This window comes from Marmota marmota, unplaced genomic scaffold, assembly GCF_001458135.2.
Source record: "Marmota marmota marmota unplaced genomic scaffold, marMar, whole genome shotgun sequence".
Taxonomy (NCBI): domain Eukaryota; kingdom Metazoa; phylum Chordata; class Mammalia; order Rodentia; family Sciuridae; genus Marmota; species Marmota marmota.
This window is the reverse complement of record NW_026000229.1, coordinates 43023503-43049306: the sequence shown is the minus strand read 5'-3', so window position 1 is coordinate 43049306 and position 25804 is coordinate 43023503. Positions and strand designations below refer to the sequence as shown.

The following is a 25804-nucleotide window of genomic DNA, read 5'->3' as shown; positions in this document are numbered from 1 at the left end:
TGAATTAATAGAACCCCAATTAAAAATAGGAAAGTGCAGACTCTTCCCATTTTACAAAAAAAGGCAAGAACTTTATTTTAAACAAATCCTCAGTTGTATATTACACCATGTCCATATCTAAATCAAAAATGATAATGATAATTCAAAGGAAACAGTGGGCTTCTTCAAAGCATGTTATCCAAATACTACTCTTGGCCAATGCTTTAACCAAATACACAGTGGATGTGAAAGGTACAGTATGGCACTTAAATAAATAAGAGCAAAGAGAAAGAAACATATTCACAGTCCAAAGCAATAGGTTTCAGAACCTTTGGTATATGTCTCAAATAAGCATCCGTAAACACGTGTTAGCCAATAGTGTTTAGTTTCAGGTATTTTAGGCCGAGGGATTGTGTAGGTGTGTGTGTTTCAAAAATAAGTGATAAAATAATAAGTTGGGATTGACACGGGCTGATTAAGGTCTCTGGTGTGAGCACACAGGTAAATTCAAACCATGGCAAAATGATGTGCATCTGCATTGCACAACAAAACTATGTAAGAAAATGGGTAAGATACACTAGTTAGAAATTATGTGGCTTGGGTAGACACCCTCAATATTAACAACAACAAATACTTTTACTGCTACCTAAAGTCCACAAGCTGGAAGGCAGAAGTATCCCAAAGCTCATAAACACATGCCTTACCGTGCAACAACCATCTCACAAAAGTGTTGTAGTTGCATATTGCAATTCCCACCCGCCCGCCCATCCCCCACCCCTAATAAACAGCACCAGTGCAATTTGAGTTAGAAAATTGGAAATATTGAGACATTCCTAAGGTTTTCATAATGACTAAGAGCCAATCAGTTGGGCTCTAGTGAAAACCTCTGCCATGGCCAGTTTCCAAAAAAGCACCCCATGTAATTCCCTCTAGCTTGCAGATAAACCATATTAGGTCTAATGTAAGGCCAGGTTCAGAAAAAAAGCTGGCATGCTATCCTGGGTTGAGGAAAAGGGGCATGCTGATGGATAGGGGAGATACATGAAGGATCTTCCAGGATATTTGTCCTGCAGCCCAGGATAAAGGGATATGTTGAGATAGGTCACAAAGTTTAACTCATGCCATTCACCAGAATGGAGCTCAGCAGAGCTAAGTCCTATTCAGTAGCTGTGCAAGTCCACCGTTATCGGGATCAAGAAGGGCCATAGAATAAAAGGTCCCAAAGAAATCCAACTCATCCATTCATCACCCTACCCAAGTGCCTATGTGGAACCAGTGCTAATGATGATGTGATAACGCTTCTGCTTTTTCTCCTCTCCTTTTGATGCAAGATCTTCTGTTAACCAGCTTTATCCTACATCTTACATATGAGGGCAGATATATCCAACCTTGAGCAGTTATCTGTCTTGTGGCAACTTGTAACCCTTTAGCCTTCCTAATACCTGCCCTTTCACACATAGGCAGAGTCACTGGATTGAGTCCTGCCAAAATTGGGAACACTGACCCTGGGCAGGTCCTTGTTACGGATCTCATAGACTGACTTCCTCTTGGCCTGAGCCCCTCGAACAGCCAGCTTGATCTTGCGCCATCCCAGGTGGTTGAGTTCAGCCAGGTTGAGCACAACACAGATGCCACTCACAGCAAACATGAACACTAGAAAGACTGTCTTCTCAGTGGGCCGAGACACATAGCATTCCACTTCCTTGATGCAGGGGTAGCGGTTACACTCATACAACCCTGGGACACTAAAGCCATAGAGAAAGTATTGGCCCACCAGGAACCCAATCTCCAGGGCATTTCGGAACACCACTTGGATAATGTAGAAGCGGGAGATGCCTTCCTGTCTTCGAAGCTTGGATCTTGCTGCAGTGCGCAGCCCTGATGGATGTGGAGTCAACTCCTTAACCTCTAAACAATCTGGCTCCGTCTCCTTGCTGGTGTTCTCTGTGTTCTGCAGCACCCCATTGACAATGGCATTTTGTAACTTCTTATCTTCTCTCTTTCCCCCACCACTGACCCCACCCCCAGTTCCTCCAGGACCCCCCATGGACTCAGGAGGATCTCTGTCCAGGGCTAGGAAGACAGTAGAGTACCGACGTTCTCGCTGCTTGGCAGACTGGTGCACAGAATATGTGATGAAGCAGAGACTGGGGGTGCACACCATTATGATCTGGAAGACCCAGTAACGTATGTGGGAGATGGGGAAGGCGCGGTCATAGCAGGCCTGGTTACAGCCGGGCTGCAGGGTGTTGCACACAAACATGGTCTGCTCATCATCGTACACCGTCTCCCCTACAATGGCCACAATGAGGATCCGGAAGATCACCACCACAGTCAACAGGATCCTGAGCAGGGGAAGAGGGAGGGAGAGAGGTTCTCACGGGCTGCATCACTGACGGGAAACCCCATTCTTCCCTTCCCCGTTCTCATGTTTATCAGTTCTTTCACAGGGGAGCTGTCCATTTCTGCGTGGTACTGAACTAGGAATCTGGGAAAGCTTTTTGTCTTCCTTTTCTGCTGGGTGCTAGCAGGCTGGGGACACTTATTACAATGATCTCAGGCATGCACACCTCTATACACTGGTCATGGTTTATTTGCAAACTTATAGATTTCATTTTTGGAATGTACAGAAACACAAAACACACCTTTAGTCTGCATATGGCAAGTGCACACAGAATACCTGTACAGATAGTGCAGCTTTCAAAGTCTACACACAGGATGTGTATAGAACTACTCTGTGTGTAAATTTAATCTATTCTTAATATAAATATTGAATTTAATGCTTACAGAAACAGGAAGCTAGGAACACATATTCATATATGCACAGACAGAAACATACATAGATATAGACTCACAAAAATGCCAATTGGGTGTGTGGATTCCTGACACTATAAGTTTTCAAAGACAAATAAGTTTAGCTTAATAAATATTTGCTGAAAAAGATCCATCTGCTCTGCAAATCCATCTCTCCATTTGCCCTTCTCTGGCCAAATGCAATCCTGCCTTCTTTGTACATTCTATTTAGGGAACTGGATAGAGATTGGCTCTGACTCTGGAAAGTGGGGGGCAAAGATTGAGCCAAAAACTCCTTTTCTGATGTGGGAACAGTGAACTCCCCCTCCCCCAGTGGTGCTTCACGGGGAAGGGATGGGGAAGCTGCTCAGGAGTAGCAGGAGAAGGGGGGCGTCACTGGGCGTCGGGTAATCCCTCAACTCGGGAGGAATAGAAGCATTGACCCAACACGATGGGGAGGAGGCAGAGGGCGGGCTGGGGACTCGGGAAGGGGGTCGGCCCGGAAGTGAGAAGGTATTCCCGAGGGCCACCGACGGGCTCGCTGAAGGGCCCACTGACGGCTGGCTTGGCGCCCTTACCTCCCGATCATAGTGGAGTGCTGCTGCACCGCGGCTTCCAGCAGCCTCTCCAAGATGGTCCATTCCCCCATCGCTGTGCATCCGGGGGCAGCAGACAAAGACTGGGCAGCACCGGGCACGTTCCCGCTCCTGGCCCCTCCCCGGGCCGCACCTCCCAACTGGGAGCGAATTGCCCCCCGATTAAAGAAGCAAACAAATTTTTTTAAAAATCCACGAATTTCCCCTCCCTTTTATTATACTTAAAAGAGGGAAACGGGGAAAGAAATCCACGCGCGTCCGGACCGGTGGGGCAGCTAGCGCGGTCCAGAGAGCTGGCACGAACCGGCGCCGTCCGGGGATCGCGTTCGGATTCCGCAGTTGCCGGGGAGAGGGGCGGGGCGGTGTTGATTGCGTGAAGGTCCCAGAGCTCCCGCCAGCCAGGCTGGGGTCTCCCGGCGCCGCTCTCCGCCGGAGGGTGGGGGTTGGGGAAGGGTCCCGGCACTAGCCCCAGCGCCTGCCACTTCAGCGGGCACCTGACGCTCCCGCGCTGCTGCCTGCTATGCCCGGGCGATGCACGCCGAGCTAGCTGCTGAGCTGGGGAATCCGCGGCCGCCGCCTCTAATCCGCCCTTAAGTAGTCTCTGCCTGCGTCACGCCAGGTCGGCGGAGGGGAGCCGAGCGCTGCGTGCTGCTGTCGCTGCGCGCCGGAGCCCGAGGGGTCGGGGACGCGCGCGGGGGGAGAGGGGCGAGAGTCCTGGGGCCTGGCAGGGAGTAGGGCGACTCCGAAAGGAAGAACTGCAGCGCCCCTTGGGGCTTCTTGGGGCGCCCAGGTAACCTCACCTGACCGACAGCCCCCTGCAGAAGGAGGGGAAGCCCGGAGCAGACGCGTGGGTGAGTGGGGAGGGGCGTGAGTAGGTAGTTTATCTTCTCGGTGCATCCGTCGCCTTTCGCTTTTGCCTTCAGGGAGACAACTGAAATTCCTTTTCTAGATGGAGACACTGGTTGCGGGGGCGGGGGGACGTTTTAAAATCTCTTGGAGAGGACAGCTTTGCTGAGAGTGAGTCTGTGGTTTTGAGACTCCGTGGATCTGATGCTGGGGTGAGGAAAACAGGATGAGAGTCCATTTAGGCTGAAAAGCAGGTGTGAAGCGGACTGTGAGAATGAGGGTCTGGGTCAAAGCCCGCGCCCAGGCTACTGGTGGGGTGGCCATGGTTAAAAGTCTCACTTCTCCCAGCACAAACCCAGATATTCTGCTGTTTTTATTTTACTAATGGGAGGAGGGGTACTCTTCTGGACAATGTGGTCTATTCTCAATTTAAGGAGACCCAGTATTCCGCTAGCAAAAATATGGCTCACAACCTCACCCACCCCCCACTTTTCTTACCCAGCCTTGGCTTTCTTCCCTCACAAGCAATCCGGGTTTCTGTTTTTAAATTTACATTTTGTTGTCACTTCTGTCTAGAGCAACTACTTAATTGGTCACTGGAGTTGAAACAATGACACCAGGCTGCTAATCAGCGCAGAGGTCAGTTTTAGAAGAGAATGTTTCATCTAAATGCCCCATAGTTTAGAGTGTTTCATAGAAATGTACCAAAAGCACAATGGGTAAGTAGTTATCATCCTTTTAAACATACAACTGTGAAAGGCTTGCTAACTCATCTTAGGCATAGAATGCAGCCTTAATTATCCACAGGGATCATAGCACATATGTGTGTTACATAAGCCACACCATGGTGAGCTTTCAATTCTAAAACAGCCGAGGTGGTTGGGTAGTTGGTGGCCCAGACACAAGGAGGATGCTGGAGGGTAGGGGCTTGAGCCCACTCACAGGGCACTTCCACATAAATGATGTTTAGGGGCTTGAGCCCACTCACAGTGCACTTCACATGAGTGGTGTTTAAAGATATAACCCAAGCTTCAGTGCCATAGGGATCACTGGGTCTTCTCCTAGGGCTGACATCTTTATCCCCAAGGAAGCAGCTTTTCACTGGAAGAGTAAAAAAGTCTCCCCAAGATGGAGAAAGGTATAAGGTGTAAATGGAACATTAGGACAAAGGCAGATATTCCTGTTTCCTTCTGGGTAGGGAGGAGACTCAAGGATGGAGATAAATGGGTATCTTATTCACTTGGCTTATGGAGGGAATAGTGATCCTCCTACTCGCATCTGGTATGTTTTCCTAAATTTCTTTCTTTTTCCCTCGGCCCGGGTGTCTGTATTTGCTCCTTTTCTGGCGGACACTTTTGGAGTTAAGAATCTCAGACAAGAGAATGAGTAAGAAAGTCCCAAAGGAGGGCTGTTTAACATCTTGAAATGTACCATAATAAGCTGACAACTCAGTCTCTGTATTTCTGCTTTTCCAAACCCTGAAAGATAGTAGTACTGGGCTGGGGATGTGGCTCAAGCGGTAGCCTGCTGGCCTGGCATGCGTTGGGCCCGGGTTCGATCCTCAGCACCACATACAAACAAAGATGTTGTGCCCGCCAAATATTAAAATTCTCTCTCTCTCTCTCCCTCTCTCTCCCTCTTTCTTAAAAAAAAAAAAAAAAGATAGTAGTCCTAAAGACAGATTAGAGAAAATATACTTTAAATATTCTCACAGTGCAACTTTTAAGCACTGGCTATGACTGAATTGTCAGTATTGATTTAATATGTTGAACTATATTTTAATATGCCATGTAGATTCAACATATGAACACACATATATACATCATAGGTGTATAAACACAAAAAACCACCTGTACACAGAACCTGCAGTTTGACTTATCTATTTGACTAGGTAGCCAGTTTTTAAGATAAAAACCCTTTTTCTAAACACCATACTTTCAAAACTGTTAACTACTTTCATTTTTTTAAAATTGTGCTTCCTTTTTTGAGCCCTGCCAATTCCATTTTCAACTAATAATTTGCCCTGATAGTGCCACATGAAATACAAAATTTTTGTGTAGAGCTCTGAGTTTCCTTAATACACTATTTCATTTCCCTAGATTCTGTTTCAAGTCTCCTCTGAGATTCCCATTTAAATCAGCAAGGAAGTTCTTTCCATAAGCTCCTATTTAGTAACTCATTCTATTATATTAAAGTAATGGCTTTGGATGAAAAACAATAGACTCATAGAATAAACTTCGGTGTGCATTAGAATGTGCATTAGGATGTGTTCATTAAACATACAGAGGCTCCGTTCCCATCTCATGTGTACTAAATTAAACTCTAAGTGATGTTTAAGTAACTGCATTATTAATAAGTTCTCATCACTGGCTCTGATAACAATAAAATTTTGAGAACTTTTACTTCCGTGAATAAGTAAAAGTCACAGCAGGAATGAATCCTAGAAATCAGAAAATTCCATCCTGTTTTCATAGACGTTAACACTCACCCAGAGTTTAGGTGAGTTGCCAAAAGTATCTACAAGTTGCAAAGGAAAAAGCTATGAAGGAAGTGATACTAAGAAGCGATACTAAGAGAAGAAGATCAACATAATTTAAATGGATGAAGAATGTTACCTTTGAGGACAAAAAAAAAGGGGGGGGGGGCGGGAAATTAAAGTGGTTTGGATCATGGGGATATAGCCACCTGCAAGCATTTAAAGGAGAATAATCCCTGGGTTGTTAGCCTTGCAAATCCGTGTCTTACTGAACAGTAATTTCCATTAACAGAGCAGAAAAATATTCTCCACATCTAGGAGGAAAAACTGCAAAGTCATGTAGTGAAGGATGTGGTTGAATATTCTAATTCAGGGGTAGAATATAGTTACTGATGATGATCCCATAGGGGTGTGTGTGTGTGTGTGTGGATTTGCTATATGCTTAAAACTTCATTCTCTTCTTAATCAGGTGAACCTTTGAGCTTTGCAACATCAAATATTTGTAAGTGCAATCTCATAGGAACTTTGTGTGTGTTGCAAGAATGAAGGTTAATCTATTGACCTCTTCTCTACTGGTCCATAAATTCTTGGGGAGCCGAGGACATGCCAGTGTTATGGTGTTTTCCTTTGTGTCTTTAGCATGGAGGAAACCACCATTTGTTGTAGGAGTAGGATAACAATAAAATTTTGGCTCTTCATTCCTCAACCTGGGAGAGCTACATGTTCCCTTTGTAGAAGTGGGTCCTATTCAAACCAGAGGGGAGAAAGGAGCTCTTTTTGCCAAGTAAAAGTCCTTACACACTGGTGACAGCCTGGACCCCTCAGTAGAAGGGTCTTGCTAACTACCAGCCTCTACTGTTCTCACTTCCATTCTTCTCTCCCCCCATTACGGTCCTGATACTAGCTAAACTAACCCAGGGAGTGGTGCTGAGCATGCAAAGCTTAGGCTGCAACATCAGAGAGGTGGCCTTGGAAAGCTGATCACAGCCCTGGCTACCTCTCCCCTGGGAAGCACCAGCATCTGTAGTCTCCTGGGATTTGTGTGGCTGAGAGGGACTGCATTCGATTTGGGATTGGTCTCTGTGTTAAAGTCTCAACATTTCATTCACAAACAGCTAGGATTAACCAAGCTTTATCTTCCCCAGTGGCCTACATACATCTCTTTCCTAATGAAATCATCAAATTGTCTTCTGAAGGGGCAAACCCAACATGTCTTGTGAGACTTAAAAAAACATAAGTGACAATGAAACCTATTCCTCTTTGCTGCAAAGTGATATTTGTTTTTTCTTGTGTGTCTCCCTCTCTATGGTTAAGCCTCAGCTCAAATGTTTACGGCAATGCTTTTGGTTCTCATAGTTAGACAGAATCTATAGAGAACTATCTCCAAAGGGAATAGCTATCCAGCCTCCCAGTCTGAAGTAGCCCTAAGTATGGTGGCTTGCTTTGTGGTCTAGGATTCTCTAATGCCTGTTTCTTTCAAACCTATTCTGCCTTCTCATGGACCCAAATACCAACCTGTGTCTTAACCCCAAGAGATTGTGTATCCAAATATTAGAGAAATCTAAAGTATTCTGCCTTCTAGTCCTTTGAATAAAAGGGTATGTATCCCTTTAAAAAAATCACATGTACAAATTCCCCATTCCCCATCCACCTTGTATACAGAGAATATACCTTTGTGTAGTAATATCTCAGGGATTAACGTAATATGGCATTGTGGCCAAAGCAGATGTGTGAAATCACAGCAAATAAATTAACACTCCATTAAGAATCAAATCAGCCCCGCTGACACATAATCTTTCCCATTTATGTCAAGTCGTGATTCCCATTCACATCGGGAGCATCCCAGGGGGGCTCATTAGACCTGCAGGAAGAGATTTCTTTTAAGTCAGTGCTATTCAAAAGTCATTCAGCTACAGTGCAGAAGAGTCTGCCTGGGGTCTGGGCATCCGCCTCTTCACAGTCTCTTTGTCGCTGTCCAGCCAGAGCCCCAGCCATGCAGGATATAGCTGGGTTTCCTGCTGATGCATTTCCAGTCTGTATAAAAGAGATGAGGAAATTGCAGGGGAAGTGCATGTGGGTAGGACCTGCCCTTGGCGAACTGGGAGAATATATTGAGTGAGTATATTTTAGTTTCCACATGTGCCCCATCTGCCCTTCTTCTACATCAAAATGTGTGCTGAAAGTCAGAGCCCAATCTTGGATTCTTCCTGGTACTTCATACTAACAGCCAAGATTGTAATGTGGAATTGGTATGCATCCCCACAGGAACCTTCTCTAAGATCTGAATCAAAGTCCTTCCCTGCTTTCATAATTGTACATGGATTCCCCTGCCTGCTTGGCGTCTTGACCTCCTGAAATTCTGCCAATTTCTGCCTTTGCCAGGACTCTGGGAGCTCAGGCATTACTCAGCCCAGAGGCGTTTGTGTTTATGCAGTTCTTGTCAACCTTCCTGCCTTCTGCTCACTCTTAGGCTCCAACATCCAAGTCTGGTTTGTAGATCCTCTTGTTTCTACAGCTGGGGTGAGACTGGAAAGGGGATATTTGTCATTTACCACATGCTCAGCCAACAGTGTGTCAAGAGCATGGACTGCAGCTTGCCCATTTGATCTAGTTCAGTGTTCTCTGGCCTTTGGAGTATCATACCAAATTTACCTTTTTGGTACGCATTCATCTTTCTGCCTCCATTATAGATTGGTCTCTGTCAAATCTTCCATACCTGGATCTCACCTTGAATCCATACTATTGATCTCTGAGCCTCCCACCTCTGTGCTTCACCCACTCCCTATTACTCCACCACCATAAAGGAAAGTAATCCGATAAAGGAGCACACACCAGGGTGTTAATAACCGATAACCACTTAATGTATTATCCTTCTCAGAGGAATTATCCTCATTTAAGTTGTAAAGCCTTCATCCAAAGAAATGAAATATTCTAGGTAGTTTTCCAAATACTGCACTTAAGAAGTGAATAGCTATTTGCAAGCAAGGGATGTTCTGAGCCTTCCCAAATGACACCACACAAGCACTTGCTTCTTTTATTGATCTATAAAGTGGTCCTACTTGTGGAAATACTAGAATTACACAAGTGTGATAGTTCTTAAACTTTACTGCACCTTAGAATCACCTCAGGAGCTTTGAAAAATCCCAATGCCTAAGCTATACCTCAGATCAATTAAATCAGCATTTCTGGAGGTAAGATGGATGTGTAGTTTTAAGAAAAAAGCAGCTAGTTGGGCTGGGGTGTGGCTCCGTGTAGCACTCGTCTAGCATGTGTGGGGCACTGGGTTCAATTCTCAGCACCACGTATAAATAAATGAATAAAAATAAAGGTCATCAATAATCCAAAGATATATATTTTTAAAAATTTTAAAAGCAGCTAGGTGATTCTAATATGCATGTTTGAGCATTTGTGCAATGAGGTAAACCATTAACTACTAGGCACAGTAGCCACAGTAGCAGGACTCCAGTAAAACAGGCTTTCTTCTTGTCATGGGAACAGTGTTTCTGGACACAAAGCCAGAATTTCATTCTGAAAATGTGTTCATGTGGTTCTGTAAGTACTTAATATAATCCGTAGAGGCTAAGTAGTTAGTTGCTAAACTGCAAACACCCATCTCATTTCATCTCAGTCTACTTGGGGCCATCTGGCCCTCTGTACTCCCATTACAGGGCCATGTGTGTATTAATGAAATGATTGCATCCGATTACATCTTTTATTCAGAGCACAAGAAGAACAGTCCATGTATTTTGTTTTCCAGCATCACTGCTTCTGTCATGATGTCATAAATTGTTATTCTATTTCATGCAGAGGTGGGATGGTCTTCATTCAGGTAAGAATAGAAATTCAATATGCTGTCACTTATAATAACATTTTAATCTTACTGCCTTGATTCTATAGGATAGATGTTTCAGTCAAAAGCACAGAATTTCCCATGTTGGATACTTATTTGTAGACTCTTTTAAAATGTCCATCAAAGAGTTTATATTAATGATCAAGTTGTGACAATTGGAACACAAGAGGGATCATGTAAGAGCTAAGCTGCTCACTTTTCCTGTAATTTCTCTAGCCTTCATGTCTGCAACAGGACAGATGATCAGAAAGCCACACTTAGACTACATTACTTGCTCATTGCTTGGTGGCATAGGGGATGCTGTGGGGGAAAGGGACTCACTTCTTAAACCAAGTACTTACCAGAGTCCTTTGTATTGTTACAATTAAGACACTTCTTTTCCCAAGAGGAATTAAAAATGAAAGGAAATGAAAAGATTTTTTTTTCATCTTGTGACATCTGAATAAATAAAAATGAATGGTGAGTGGATGAATAGCCTATTATTCACTCTTTATCATCTAATCATGTTCTCTCCTACCCTTCTGTCTTCTTGGAGCATACATTAAGCAATCAATAGACATCCACAAATATCTACTGTATGTCTACTTTCCTTGCTACAACTACATTCTCCCAATCCATTATTTTTAAATGTGCATATATATTTACACATACATATTCTTGAGTCTGTCATTCATTTATTGGTCCATTTGAAGTTGTCTCATTTGTGCTAGGGGATATAATATTCTCTGACCTTGTGGAGTTTAAAATCTAGTGGGAGAGATCTATTATTTAATTAGATATTTATTAATCAATAATCTCAGACACTAAAATGTAATTTTATTATTTTTTTAGTATATATGACAGTAGAATTTATTTTGATATTAGAATAAGATACGGAACATATCTTATTCTAATTAGGATCCCAGTCTTGTGGATATATACAATGGTGAGATTCACTGTGGTGTATTCATATATGTACATAGAAAAGTTATGTCAGATTCATTCCACTGTCTTTCCTATTTCCATCCTCCTGCCTTCCTTCATTCCCCTTTGTCTAATCCACTGAACTTCTATTCTTCCCCTTCCCCCTTGTTGTGCATTAACATCCACATATCAAAGAGAACAATTTTTTAAATCGACAAGTAACTACTGATGAACAGTGCTGAGATATGCAGCCCTGGGTATATAATGGAGCAGCAGGGACTGACCTACTCTAAAGAAAGGGTCAGGAGGGGAAAGACATTCTGTAGCTGACATTTAAAGGAAGAATAAGAAAAAAAAACATGTGAAAGGGTGTTAGAGTCTGTAAACAAGTCAAAATAACACCTGGCATTTTGCCAGGGGAATGTTAAAGTTCGTAAACAAGTCTGGATGGTGCCTGGCAAAATGTCAGAGGGAGTGGTTTGAGAAGTAATAAAACCGAGCTATTAGGTGTAGAGATTCCTGATTGGTTGACTGATGTATCTAGTTTATGCTAATTAGATAAGCTGTGTGGAATGTATAAATACTGCTCCTGTCCTGCAATAAACGGCTCCTACTCCTGCTGTATCAACGTACACAAGTTATTCGTCACCCCCCGGTTATTTTGCTGCAGCCGGACTGCGGCAAAAGGGTGAATGAAAGGGTGAATCGTTCAGAGCCGGAGGACCAGCAGTGAACAGGGTAGGAGAGAGTAGCACATTCAAAGAACTTCATGGCTTCTATGGCTTAGCAAAGGAGGAAGAGGTTTGAGACCAGGCTGGGTGGGAGGCAGGCAGGGACTGATTCCAGGGATTGATTTAGCTAGGGTAAAGACTTTGGCATCTTTCCCTAAAAGTCATGTGCAGCATATGAAGGCATGAAAGAGGGGAGTGACAGGATTAGATTTATTTTTTGAAGCACAAGCTATTTGTATTACTCTGAGATTAGATTGGAGGGTTGGCAGGAGTGGATTCGAGGAAATGAGTGATAATACTACCCCTGCTGAGCAGTTATGCTCAGATAATATCCTCATGCACCTACCTTCCTTCCCCTGAGGGCTGTGTGTACATCAAAGACACATCTCTAGCTTAACTCTCTGCTGCCAGGTAAACAAGTTGAATGGCTTCTTAAGAACATCTCAGATTTGTGATATTCATTAATTATAGAGGAAACAAATAGGCCCTGATTATGTTGGTCAACCTAAGTAATTCCACACTTGATTGAAATTAAGTGGCAACTATTAATTGTAATGCCTTTCTTCAAATGTTTGTTTCTGGGTACAGTAGACAAATTGTACAAGATGGACCCCTGGCATCTAACAATTTCCAAAGAAGGTAAGAGTGGGCCCAGCCCCCAGTTAGGAAGGCCATAGTTTCTATGTACTCCTCCACCTTTTTTTTTTTTCATTAGAAACCTGAATTTTGCCTTAGTCCTATTGTTCAGCAGAGGCCTCAGTAAAGTCCAAATGGAAGGTGGGTTTCTTTGCAGGAAGAAGAGCATGTTGAGATATCAATATTCAGGAATTTCCTGAGACTTTGGTCATTTGTTTTGAATAACATTATTTAAAGATGTCACAAGTACCCCAAAGGACTAAGGAGATCAACACTTCTGTTGATACCCTGAATGGAACAAAACAAAAGTTGTTTTCTTAAGAAAATATGAATTTGCTCCAAATTTGGTGCCAGAGCTCCAGCTATTTCTGAGGCTTCTTTTTTGAAATTGTCTTCAGAGCCCTTGATTGTACATAAGAAAGTCCTCATTGCTTGAAAAATCACACTGTGCTTTTTACTGTAAGTTGTATGAACCAGTTTGATTACACAGCTTGTTTTTTTAAATATTTATTTATTTATTTTTGCATTACAATTCTTAATACACCATTATATCATAATTTATCATATCTCTGATTTGCAGCTTGTTTTTATTAGTGGATTTTGAAAATGTATTTTTAATGAGTCTGCACTTAAAAGAAGGAGAAAAATGATTTGTACCTGCATCATGCAAAGTTTCTTGCTCATAGTAAGCTGGAATCCAGGTACCTGCTTCTCCAACTTACAAGTTGAATGGTTTCTTTGTGTTATCTACTAATGTCCATGACTTCTGGATATTTTTCTCACAACATGTTTTTTAAAATTTTGTACTGTGATAGATATGTACAATACTACTTTAGAATATAGTTCCAAGGTCTTCTAAATCAAATAACTCATATAAATACTGTGTCAGGAATTAAATAAGATTTTCCAGGGAGAAAATTGTGATCTGAAAATGCTAAGATAAAGATTTGAAGTAGACATAAGGTAGAGGTATTATTGGTGCTGTATTTGTAACATTCCTAGGGAACACACTTTGAATGAAAGATGAACCTGTCTAGCATCACCTATCCATTCATCAAAAAAAAAAAAAGGCTATGTGGATTCCTGCCCTATGGCATCAACACACATACACTTGACAGTGTGAATAACTATGTATTTTCAAGTAGCTCCTCTTGAACATGAAAGGTCTCTTGCACGATACAGCCTGCTGCCACTGCCTAGGAACTCACCAACTGCTTGTTATGATTTGCTCTGGAACTGGTGAAATATTTCTAAATATCCTTGGTAATGGCAAAAACATTCTTTGAAGGGGAATTTGATTAAATTAACTAAAGCACAAAAATGTAAATACATATGTGCTGAGTATGACAGAGGTATTTAGTTGTCTTAGTCTATGTTAAGAAGACAAAGTTGATTAGTTGGTTTGTCCCCTCTTCCATGTAACTTTATGCATCTTGCCAACCCCTGAAGAAGTCTCCAAGTTGTTATAGTACTAGTTAAATGCATGAACTATAGGAAATACTGTGATCTCTCAAAGGATCACTAAATGTATATTAATCCAGAGCACTTTTAAAACACTCTAAAAAAAACCTTGAGTAAGAAAAAAAATAGGTCCTCACCAAAATGAACAATGAAGCCCAAAGATCTGTCTGCAACCCAGAACTGCTAAGCTCCCAATAGTTGCCCCATAGACACATAAAAGTAAAAACACTGATAACAGCCCCATTATTTCCTTTCACAATTCTCCCCTATTCTATTTGTCTTCCATATGCATTCCCTGCTCTGCTCTGTGTCCTGGGAGGCTGACCTTTATGGACTACTGCTTTGGGCTTGCATTAGGTTGGACCAAGGGGAAGCCTTGGAAGATGATTGGAGGGTAGAAAGCACTTTAGGTGAGATACTCACTCCTCCTACTTTGTGAAGTTTTGGTTGCATTTCTTGTTTCTTCCATGGCCCTCAAATCTCACAGCTTCTGCTATTTCTATTTCTTTTCCTTGTCCCTTCAAGCCTGCAGGTAGTAAAAACTTTCTAATATTGCTAGGCCTTGGGCGTCTTAGCATCTCTTTTTGGTTCTCTTAAATCTGCCCATACATCTTTGCTTCACTGAAAAGTTTCTTTAGAAATCCCAGGTGATCCAGAAATGTGTTCCCTGCTGGGACTCTCACACAGAGCTTCCTTATTTAGTTTATTTTTATGTCATCCCATTGCACAAAACATAACCTAGTTGCTCAAGCTAAAAATCTAGGAATTCACTTCTATTTTTTCACTCATACATCAAGTTGTTAAGACTTGTTTATCCCTTAAATATATCTGAAAGCATTTTCCATTTCTCTCTTCCCTTCATAGTTTATTTGGTATAGACTCTCCAAGACAGCCTCCTTATTTACCTTCTAACTTGTCCTTTATACTGCTGATGGAATGGTTTTTCTATAATGAATATCAGCCAATTCTATTTACAGTTCTTCAGTGGTCCCTGTAAATCTGGGCATGTTGGTCTCTTTGCTAGTCCCCTAGTAAGAGTTTTTGGAATCTGGCCCAAATCTACCTTTGTAGCCCCTTCTGCACCCTGTCCATTGTAGTCATACACATTTTGTACAGTTTCCCAATGCACCATTCTTCCCCACATTCCCATAGTTACACCTGTGATGTTTCCTCTGCTAAGAGTGCCCATCCTTTCCCACTGTCTGGCTCTAACTCATTGGCCCCAAATGTCTTTCCTTGCTCTAACCTCAGAGCATGGCGATGGCGTGAATGTGAGCACACAGTGGACATATGATACTGTAGATAGTCCTCCCTTCTCTCCCAAGTTCTAGATCAGCTCTTGTGAGGGGAATCAGGGCAGAAATCTTAGCAGGAATAGGTAAGCATCCCTAGGAACTGTTTTTAGACACTCTTAAATTCACCTGTCTTTCTTCATCTTTATCACTACCTAGTTCAGGTCACTTATCATTTTTCCCTTAATAATTCATTAGCCTCTTCAGTGACCTCCCAACTTCTAGTCTCACCTCTCCCTTCACTCTTCATGAGGCAGTAGTTTACACTGTGGGTCCAATCCTTTCTCTACTATGTGTGGAGCATCATTAATATCAACTTCAAAAATCTAAACTCTTTAGCATTCAAATCCTTACATAAACTGGCTCTTGTTTATCTCTTCAGTTTCATCTTTTACAGCTCTTCCTTAAAACCTAAGCTCCAGCCAGCATCATCGAGCTGCAATTTGCCAAATTCACCATGGCACTCTTGCCTCAGGGCATGCTGTGGGAGGTACCCTCTGTCTGGAAAGCCTATTCTATAGCAGCCTCTCTGCTTGTTCCTCCAGATTCACTACAGGTATGTCCACAAGGAAGCCTCCCCTGCTCCCAACCCCACTCTATCCCCTGCATAATTGTGTTAGGGGCTCCTGCTAGCACATCATTTTCCATGCTGTGTAAAAATTGTTCTTGCCGGTAGACTATCAGCTTAACCCGTGCAGGAACTGTTTTATATTTTTGCTTTGCTCTGTTTTGTTTTTGTTTGTATATCCTTTAGGACCTACTATATTCCCTGGCTTATTATAGGCTCTCATATATTTGCTGAGTGAAACTTCAAGTTTAGAGTAGCCATAGGAAACTGGTCTAGAAAGGAATGATTTAGTCCACTTTTTCCATGGCCAGCAGAATCCATTCACCAGCCCTCCCCCTCTGGCATCATCTTCTCCAGGAATCCTTTCTGACCTTACCCTCTTTGTCTAAGGTTGGTGCTCCTTCGGGGGGCATATGCTTTGGAAAATAGAATAACATGTGAGTATGAAAGATTTAAGCCTAAATATTGCTCTGTAGCTAATTGCTAGATGCACAACTGGAGTTCAATTACTTAGCTTTTCTGAGCATTGATTTCCAACACTGTAAAAGGCTGGTAGTATTACAGGTTGCTGGGAGCATTATATGATATGTTGCCTAGTACCTACTAAATTCTCAAATACATTAGTTTCCATTCCTTCTTTTGCTTCCTTAATACCCTGTAAGTATCTCAATATCCTGCTGTGCTCTAGTTGCCTCCCTCCTTAGACCCAAGTCAAAGATTCTATATTTCATCTCTTTCACAGGATCCATGGGACATGCTCAGTAAATGTTAGTTGACTGATTAAAATTCCTGATTTTATTGGCTACCAAACTGAGGTTCAGAGAGATTAAATGATCTGCTTAAATCATATAGCTAGAAAGTAGCTAAGCCAAAAACCACAACACAAATCTAACACTTAAGCTAATGCTTATTTGGTCAAACTGCATGAAACCACAAGATGAATGTGTACATGTATCTCTGAAATAGGATCTGTGCTCCTCTTCACAGGCATGGCCTCATGAGGGCTTATCAAGTACAGGACATAATCTAACTTCCTCTGATGAGAGAAGAGGATTCTGTGTTTGCCTCCATCAACACCACCCTGCCCCACCATATACCTCACCCTTCTGATTCTATCATCTTCCTAAAATAACTATAGTATAATTTTGTTGAGCAGAGAGTTTGCATTAGTTTGGCTATGTAAACACTATTCACATTTCTTCTTTCTTGCTCAAAGTTCTATTCTTCCTGGTATAAAATTACCATTTGTTTCTATCTTTGGCTTTCTAAGGACTTATTATTACTTCAACCCTAAATTGTTCTGTTTCTTCTCCCTCTCAAAATATCTGAATACATGGTGTTCTATCAATTACGTTTTCATAGAGAAATATCTTTCATAGTCTGGCTTGGTTGGAGAAATGAACAACTGGTATGTTCCAATGTGCCTTCTCCATTATCCTGGGTGTTCTTTTGCCTTCTCTTCTATGTGGAATTGATGGCCCATGCTTTCTTCTTGGTGTTCATCCTTGTTTTGATGGAGCATAACCTCTAATAGCTTTCTGAAAACAAGTCCACAAGAGGAAAAATTTAAAGAGCTCTCATATTTGCAAAAAACTTCAACTTACTGTTACATAATCATTTTCTTCAGAATGTTGAAGGCATTCCTCCACTGTGTTCTAGCTTCTGGTGTTATATCTGAGAAGTACAAAGCCATTCTGCTTCTTTAAATAGTGTTTGCAACTTTGTCTATAAAAGATTGTCTGTTTGATTCTGGTCTTCTGAACCTTCACCATAATATGCTTAGGTGTAGAATTTTGCTTCATTTACTAGGCTAGGTACTCAAGGCCCCTTTCAATTAAAAAAAAAAAAAAGAAAGAAAAGAAACCTCATGGATCCCAGTTCTGGGAAAGAGTCTTAGATTATTTTGATGTTTTTTCCCCCTCATCTTTGCTTCCATTTGTTCTGGTTTTTTTTTTTTTTTCCTTGTAATTTATCACTTAGATCTTGGTTCTTCTGATCTTTTCCTCTAATTTTTATACTTCTTTGTTGTATTTTCTAGATTTTTAAAATTTTTCCATATATTCCTTTATTGCATTTTTAAAATTTTTATAATCCTATTTTTACTTTCCAAAGAGTTCTTTTGTACTTATTTTGATTTTCACATTTTCTATTAGAGGCTTTCCTTCTCACATATCCGCTGGCTTTGTTTAAGAGTGAATGAATCTCTAGGAAGCCAGTTGGAAACTCTGAGTGCATGAGTGGAACTTGCCGAATAGGAGCTTAGGTCAAGGCTGGTGGTTATCCTGACTATAGGTGATGCTACTGGTGTCTAGCTAGGCATGCTGCTAAACATCCTGCAGTACATGGGAAAGCTCTCAACAACAAATTATCCTGCCCAAAATGTCATTAGTGTTGATTGGAAAACCCTGGTTTAGAGTACCTCATTGGACCACTGAGTTAGAAAGCCCATGACATCAATGCTGTATATCTTTATCTTCAGCTGATCACATTTTCCAGACAAGAATCCACCCACCTCCTGCCTTGCGGGTACAGCATTGGCTTCTAATATTCTGGGAGATGGGGCAGGGTAATGGACTGATGATTTCAGTGGTCAGTATGTAAAAGTCATTTAATCACTGTTCTGACAGTATTGATTCTCCTCTGTGAACTATGATTGGTATTCCCCCAGTTCAGAGTCTAGAAAGGGGTTCAACATCTAATTTTCTGTTGTGGGGTGGTAGAAGAGGGGAAAGGCAGTTTCTTGGCTGCATAGAGTAGGAAAGGGGATATGAAACTTTGATTTTTTTTCTTAAACAGTCTTGCAAACAATTATCCTGTTCTTAGCTACAGTCTTGTTTCCTATTCAATCCCAGTTCCTAAATATTTGATGGGTGGTAGGTTTCTGCTGCATAAAACAGATCATTCCTGGGCTGGGGATGTAGCTCAGTGGTAGAGCACATGCCTAGCATATGTGAAGCCCTGGGTTTGACCTTCAATAGTTAAAACAGACAAAACAAACAGATTGCTCTTTGGGTATTTCTTAAGGTGACTGCTCGGTCATTACTACTTGTCTGTTTCTCAACTTTCTATTCTCCTTGATCTTACAGATTTATGTCTTCTTAAAAATTGCTTTGCTATAATAATGGTGAGGATTCTAAAAGGATGGGAATAAATGCATGTGCTTGCTCTCTCCCTCCATCTGTTGTGTGGAGATCCGACAATTTTATTCTTCATGTTGAAGCATTCCTTAGTATTCTCCAGTAAGGGAATCCTAAATGGAACAAATTTATTATCAAATTAAAACAATGTATCTATACTTAACACCTGCCACTTACAAGGTAAAATGCCTGCATTCTGTTGAATTTCTCATGGGTAGTTTGGAGGTACATCTTATCAGATGGGTTTTGACATCAGGGGTGGTTTGGGTGGATGTGTGTGTGTGTGTCTCTCTTAAAAAATATGTTGACTACAAATATCAGAAAAAGCTACTTTGAAGTGCATATAATCTGCAGGATTCAGTATAATAAGAGCAAAAAAAATTTAACTCTAAACCCAAGAGAAAACAAGAATCCAAACACAATCTGCTAAAAATAAAATAACAGTGTGGACTAATTGGCTCTCTGAAGTTCTGTGTGAATAGAATTCAGATTTCTACAGCTGACCAGCTCCCTGAGCAGCTGGAACAATGACTTTAGCTCAGTGTCACTGGCTATGATCTCTCCTTAGAAATCTGATTTTCACTGTGGCCCTTTGAAAGCTGGTGATTCTGGAGGAGACCCAGATTGCACTCTGGATTTCCATCCATGAACAGATGCTGCTTGCAATGCCACTGAAGCATCACTTACATTAAAAAATCTGCTTTGAAGGCAGAAAGAGGATACAGTGATACTTCTCAGGTACAGTGGGTGCCAGCTATGATTCTTTCACACTCTAGCTTCAAGTCATACATAAAGACAGACATTACATTCCACCACTAGGAAGCAGAATTTCAAATGGTAAGTAGAAGGCATAATGTAAAGGCATATTTTCATTGAAGTTGTGCAAATAAATCCAGCCCTGACCAGCTGAAATCTGAGCCTAGAATGATATTACTCCTCCATCTTAACATCTGAAGGGACCACTTGAATGGTGCCATGGCAACAGCATCACCTTCAATAACTCCCTTAAAGAAATCTTGCAGAAGCCTGATCAGAATACATGAGGATTTGGCATTGACTTGATGAACAAGAGATCAAAGAATTATATTTCTTATCATTTTTTATTGTTAACTTTTTAACTTTTAAAAATTACACACATAATACTCCACATAGAAATATTAGGCTATGCATATGCAGTAAAATAAAGAAAACTGCCAGTGGTCTGTCCACTCAATCTTTCCCAGATATGAGCACTGACTTGAAGTCATTTTTCTATGCCTCTATATATCTATCCATGTATAATAGGGAGGGGAAAATAAGACTTTTTTAAAGATAAAGAATGAAAAGATGAACTACTTATTGACCTTCATTGAGAGAATTATAAGAGCTATAAAGAAAGAAAGGAATTATATCCAGAGTGGGATATGGAAAAAAGGTATCCTCTCCTTGCTTTAAAGAAGTTATCTACTGTAAGTATAAAATGTGGATGGACTGGGAATAGAAACAAAGCAATAATGAATGGAGACACACAGAAGTTAACTTTATGTTGTATTGTTAAATACGTATTACACGCTTAAGAGCCAATGCTAAGAGAATAGAAATAGAATGTAAAACTTCAAGACTCATAGAGAAAAAGTGGAGGAGGGGAGAATAAAGAAGAAATTGACTTAATAGAAGTCAGTATCTTCCTCTGGTCTAGCTGCAGACTAGGTAGACTGGGTGGATTGGGCAGCCACTGTTTATTTCTCACAGTCCTGGTCATTGGGGAGTGCACTATCAAGGTACCTACTGATTCAGTCCCTAGTAAAGCTCTCTTCCTGGTTTGCAGACAGCTACCTTCTTTTTTGTGTCCTAACATGGTACAAAAGAGGGAGACAGAGACAAAAGAGAGAGAACACAAATAAGTTCTCTCCTATCTCCTCTTATAAGGGCACTAATTCCATAATGAGGGATTCACCCTCAAGTCTTCATCTCAGCCTAAATACTATCCAAAGACCTCATCTCCAAATACCCTCACCCTGGGGGTAAAGGTTCAACATGACTTTGTGGGCAGGAAACAACACAAATATTCAGTCCATAGCCATCAGTAAGTGGGAAAATAGAAACAAAACAAAAAGCATAAAAAGAACAAAATGTGGTGGTAGAGGTATGAAAGTACTCTGATTTATTCATATGGTGGCATACCATTTAGTAGTCAAAATGAATGAAATTGATCTATAGATCTATGAAACTAAATGCTGACTGAAAACCTCAAGATGCTAGATGATAAGTAGAATATGGCTCCATTTGTGTGAATATTCCCCACAAGAACAAGTCTGTGTTTTATCCATGGATATTCAGTGGTCCATATATGGATATTAAATGGAATGAATGAAACACAGACACAAGGATTTGAAGAACAGACACCAGCTTCAGAATAGTAGAGGAAAGAAGGGGAAAGGGGTTGAGAGAATACAAAGAATATTACATTGTATCTGGTATTATTTTTAACATCTACTATCTCACAGGCTCAGTGTCAAGAGTTAAGACACAATGGGCAGAAACAGACGTTTACTGTCCTCATGGAACTAACAGTCTGAAGGGAAGTCAGATATTAATTAAATAATAAGTGATTACTGTGATGTGCCCAGGAAGGGTAGTGGAGGAGGAGTACAGGAGGGGCAGGAAGGCAACACAGTGGATGAAGAGACCAGCACATGCAAAAGCCTGAGAGCAGGAGTGGCATTTGTAGGAAGGCAGTGGGGCTGCAGAGGAAGACTGGGCCAGTCCACATAGGTCTGGAGATCAAAGGAAGAGCCACAAGCAGCAGAAAAGCATTGAGGGGCTTCACTAGGTAAGGGGAGAATAATCAAAGTTGCAGTATTAGACTACTCCCCACACAGGGTAGAGGGAGGCTGGGAGCAGCTGCCGGGCAAGACGAGGCGTGAAGTCACTGCAGCAGTCTGGAGTAGTCTAGGATTGAGGAGGTGAAGGAGGGAAAAGCAAGAGGAGATGAAATTCCTTTAACAGAATTAAGAGATATTTACAGGTGCATTCAAAAAGACTAGGTGATTGACCATGAGGAGAGAGAGAGAAAGGCAAAGATGTGTCTCTTGCATATCTGTATGGACAGTTGTGATTTTGGAGAGAGAAGGAACCCTGGAAGAAGACCAGGTTTATGGAAAAGATTATGAATTTGGTTTTGGACAAGTTGAATTGAAAGTACCTTTGATTAAAGTGGAGACTCAGGGAAGCAATCAAATACAAAAGTTTAAAAAATATAAGAGGCAATTGAAATCAGGGACATAGTTTAAAAGAGAGAATGTATGAAACTAATTGTTCAAAAGAGAGAAGGTGTGACATGGCTACCAGTTATTGAATATTTGCTCTATGTGGGCTCTACACTAACCTTTAGCCTTATTATCTCTTTACACATGGGCAAATGATGTGTCCAATGTTTTGAAGTCTTTGTTTGATTTAGTTTTTTTCTCCATAGGAGCCCACCTCCTAGTTCAAATTCCATACTGCGCATGGAGCTGGCATTTGTGGAATGATGACCAAGTCCTGTATGTAACTTCTGAAACCATCTAGAGCCATTCTTGGAGTATGCAGGGCAGAGTATTCTAGTTGAGATTTAAAAAAAGACCTGAGTGTGCAGAAGTAGATGGGACAGTATTAATAATACAGCTGGGCCACTGCAAGTTGAAGTGGCCCAAGGAAAGAAAACAGGAAAATTGATGACTTTGCCATCTCCCCATTAACGGCTCTCCACATGTTCCATCCAAAAGATGACTCACTTGGTCCAATCCTCAGGAGCAAAGCACTGAAAGGGGAGAAGGGAGCTTCGTGTTTATTCCTGATTTATCAATGATATTATCAGAGGCTCTGGCTGAGGTTCTTGACTTTCTTGCATCCTATCTGTGAAAGGAAGATTTCACTTCCAACCGGGCATCATTTGGAAGCTTTAGTAAATAAGAGACTTCCCTTGGCTAACTCATTTCCCATCCCTAGCGTTCAGTTTCTTTATCTACAGAAAGAGAAGCCTCAAACTTGATATTCTATTACTTCCAAATGGGATAAGGTAAAGGGACCAGGGAAACTTTTGAACTGAACTGATGATCTGTCTCTTCCACAAAAGACACAGAACCTGTGTTTGCAGCACCTATGAGGTTTGCCCGAGCTCCCCTTCCATGTTCGCTTTTCTCAGTGGTTTCCTGAGGCCTTTCAGGAAGGCTCTTGTTGATCTTAAAGATTCACAATTCAGACCACCTGAAAGGATTCCCTGCATTCTGCTGGAAATCTCCCCTGCATTTGGTAGGATGGATAAAGAAATAAAGAAAATAAACTCCTGAAAGAAATGGAAAGTATTTTATTATCTACAAAAGACAATTTGGAAACTGGATGAGGATGCTACCGGGTCCATTTTATTATTGTTCCTACTTGTTTTAGGCATATTTTTCACTGCCTTGATTAAAAGACCCAACCAGAACAATTGTAGAGGAGGAAAAGTTTATTTGGGGGCTCACAGTTTCAGAGGTCTCAGTCCATAGACACCTGGCTCCATTCCTCGAGGCTCAATGTGAGGCAGGACATCATGGTGAAACAGTGGAGCAGAGGGAAGCACCTCACATGATGACCAGAAAGCAGAGAGAGCGACACCTCCACTAGTCAGATGCAAATATATACCCCAAAGCCACGCCCCCAATGCCCCACCTCCTCCAGCCACACCCCACCTGCCTTCAGTTACCACTCAACTAATCAGATGATTAATTCACTGATTGGATTAAGACTCTCATAACCCAATTATTTCTTCTCTGAACCTTCTTGCATTGTTTCACATGTGAGCTTTTGGGAAATACCTCACATCCATGCCATAACACTACTTTTATGTACATGTGAGAATTTTCCTAATAAAACTTTTTTTTTTAAAGGAGCAGAAAATTGATTTTTGTAACCTGTTACTTTTAAACTTTTATTTTAAAAAAGACATTATATATATATATATATATATATATATATATATATATATATATATATGTGTGTGTGTGTGTGTGTGTGTGTGTGTGTGTGTATATATATGTATGTGTGTATATATATGTATGTGTGTGTATATATGTATGTGTGTGTATATATATATGTATGTGTGTATGTGTGTGTGTATATATATATTTATTAACAGAGACTAAAACCTATATATATGCATATATATGTAGACTAAAGCAGAATTCTACAAAATACTTACCCTCTAAATACAATAAACTCCACTATTTTCTATATTTTTCCCTGTTGGTTATTTTTCTAAAAGGTTCTTGGAACCTACTTACATGACTTCAAGACTCATTCAGAGGTTATGAGCCACAATTTGAAAAACACAGATAGATCTAAGCAATGTCAAATCATTCTGGTGGTCCACTGACTATTTACCTGTTGACCAAGGTCAAGAGAAGAGGGATGACTGAGGGGAGAGAAAAAACAGTTATGCAGATTTCACCAGCTGTGTTGGAAGTCCGACCTTCATGTGGGGTCATGGTGTCATCAGGGCTTTGCAAAGCAAGAGAGCTTCACAAGCTGCCACTTTTGTACAAGGCTCAGCCATCCAATGTTCTTTCCATGGGTTTATTTGTTTCTAGAACTGCTGTCAGCCAGAGGTTACAACCTGGCCTGCTTCTGAGCAGCTTTGCCCTCTCTGAGATTCATTTCCGGTTCTCGAGCATTTCCCCAACTTGCCTGAGTTATGAATTTACATTCTGTCCAATGATTCTCCTCTCAATCAATCCCCGACATGGCAACTTTCCCCCAAACCCAATGTCATAGACAAAAGCAGCATCATCCAAGAGGAGAAATAAGGACATGGCTGAGATTTGCTTAGCACTTAAATCCTATTAAAGCGAAGGTCACATTCGGTAAGCAAGGTGCAGACAAAAAGACTGATGTCTAGAAAAGAAAGGGGCTGGGGCTGTTGCTCAGCGGTAGAGCGCCTGTCTAGCACATGCAAGGCCCTGGGTTTGATCCTCAGCATCACATAAAAATAAATAAATAAAGGTATTGTGTCCAACTGCAACTAAAAAATAAATATTAAAAAAGAAGAGCACTAAGTATATTTAACTTCAGTATTTAAAAATGAAGTGTCAACTGCTCAGTACTTCAACAAATAAAAACTAGTCTCTGCTGGGGAGGAAAGTGAGAATTGAAGGATGACATCATTAATTCAAAAGACATGAAGAAAATACAGAAGAGACAGCAACTTGATATACAATAAAATAATCTTTAATCATTTAAAATAATTTTTAAATGCATTATAAAAGGCTGCAAATACCTAGGGGTTTTATATATGTGAAATTTTACTAACCAGAAATCCATGTACAATTGGATGAAGTGCTCTTTAAAAAGCTCATCTCCTCAACTCATGAAATATTGCTGTTTGTGTTGACTGAAAGGACATTTCCGCTTCTCCAACTGTGAAAGCTGTGTTTCTTTTAATATTAAGGTTAATGAGGTCTGGGGCCCTGTAATCTACATGAGTAGGTTAATTCTCATGTGTCCTAGATAGTTGGGGGAGAAAGAGATTTAGAACTTCA

The 25804-nt window shown here is 41.1% G+C and overlaps 1 protein-coding gene and 1 long non-coding RNA gene across 3 annotated transcripts in view; one reads left to right on the top strand and one right to left on the bottom strand.

Annotated features, from left to right (window-relative positions):
- Nucleotides 1-43: 43 nt before the first annotated feature.
- On the bottom strand, nucleotides 44-3868 carry Gjd2 (gap junction protein delta 2). The gene is made up of 2 exons (XM_015480249.2): nucleotides 3351-3868; nucleotides 44-2324 (listed from the first exon to the last, which is right to left on the bottom strand). Exons 1-2 carry the CDS (start codon nucleotides 3419-3421, stop codon nucleotides 1430-1432), a joined length of 966 nt encoding a protein of 321 aa, XP_015335735.1. The 5' UTR covers nucleotides 3422-3868; the 3' UTR covers nucleotides 44-1429.
- A 221-nt stretch (nucleotides 3869-4089) lies between these two features.
- The window catches only part of LOC125613284, an 84332-nt gene continuing 62617 nt past the window's right edge, over nucleotides 4090-25804 (top strand). For both annotated transcript variants that reach the window (XR_007343788.1, XR_007343787.1), the window contains exon 1: nucleotides 4090-4219. This is a non-coding gene — a long non-coding RNA (uncharacterized LOC125613284). The remainder of the gene's footprint in view (nucleotides 4220-25804) is intronic.

Excerpts from the sequence above, each read along its gene's own strand:
- Gjd2 (XM_015480249.2), bottom strand. The coding sequence starts at position 3,421 with ATGGGGGAATGGACCATCTTGGAGAGGCTGCTGGAAGCCGCGGTGCAG. Across the intron at positions 2,325-3,350 it reads CACTCCACTATGATCGGGAG|GATCCTGTTGACTGTGGTGG; the intron begins GTAAGGGCGCCA and ends TCCCCTGCTCAG.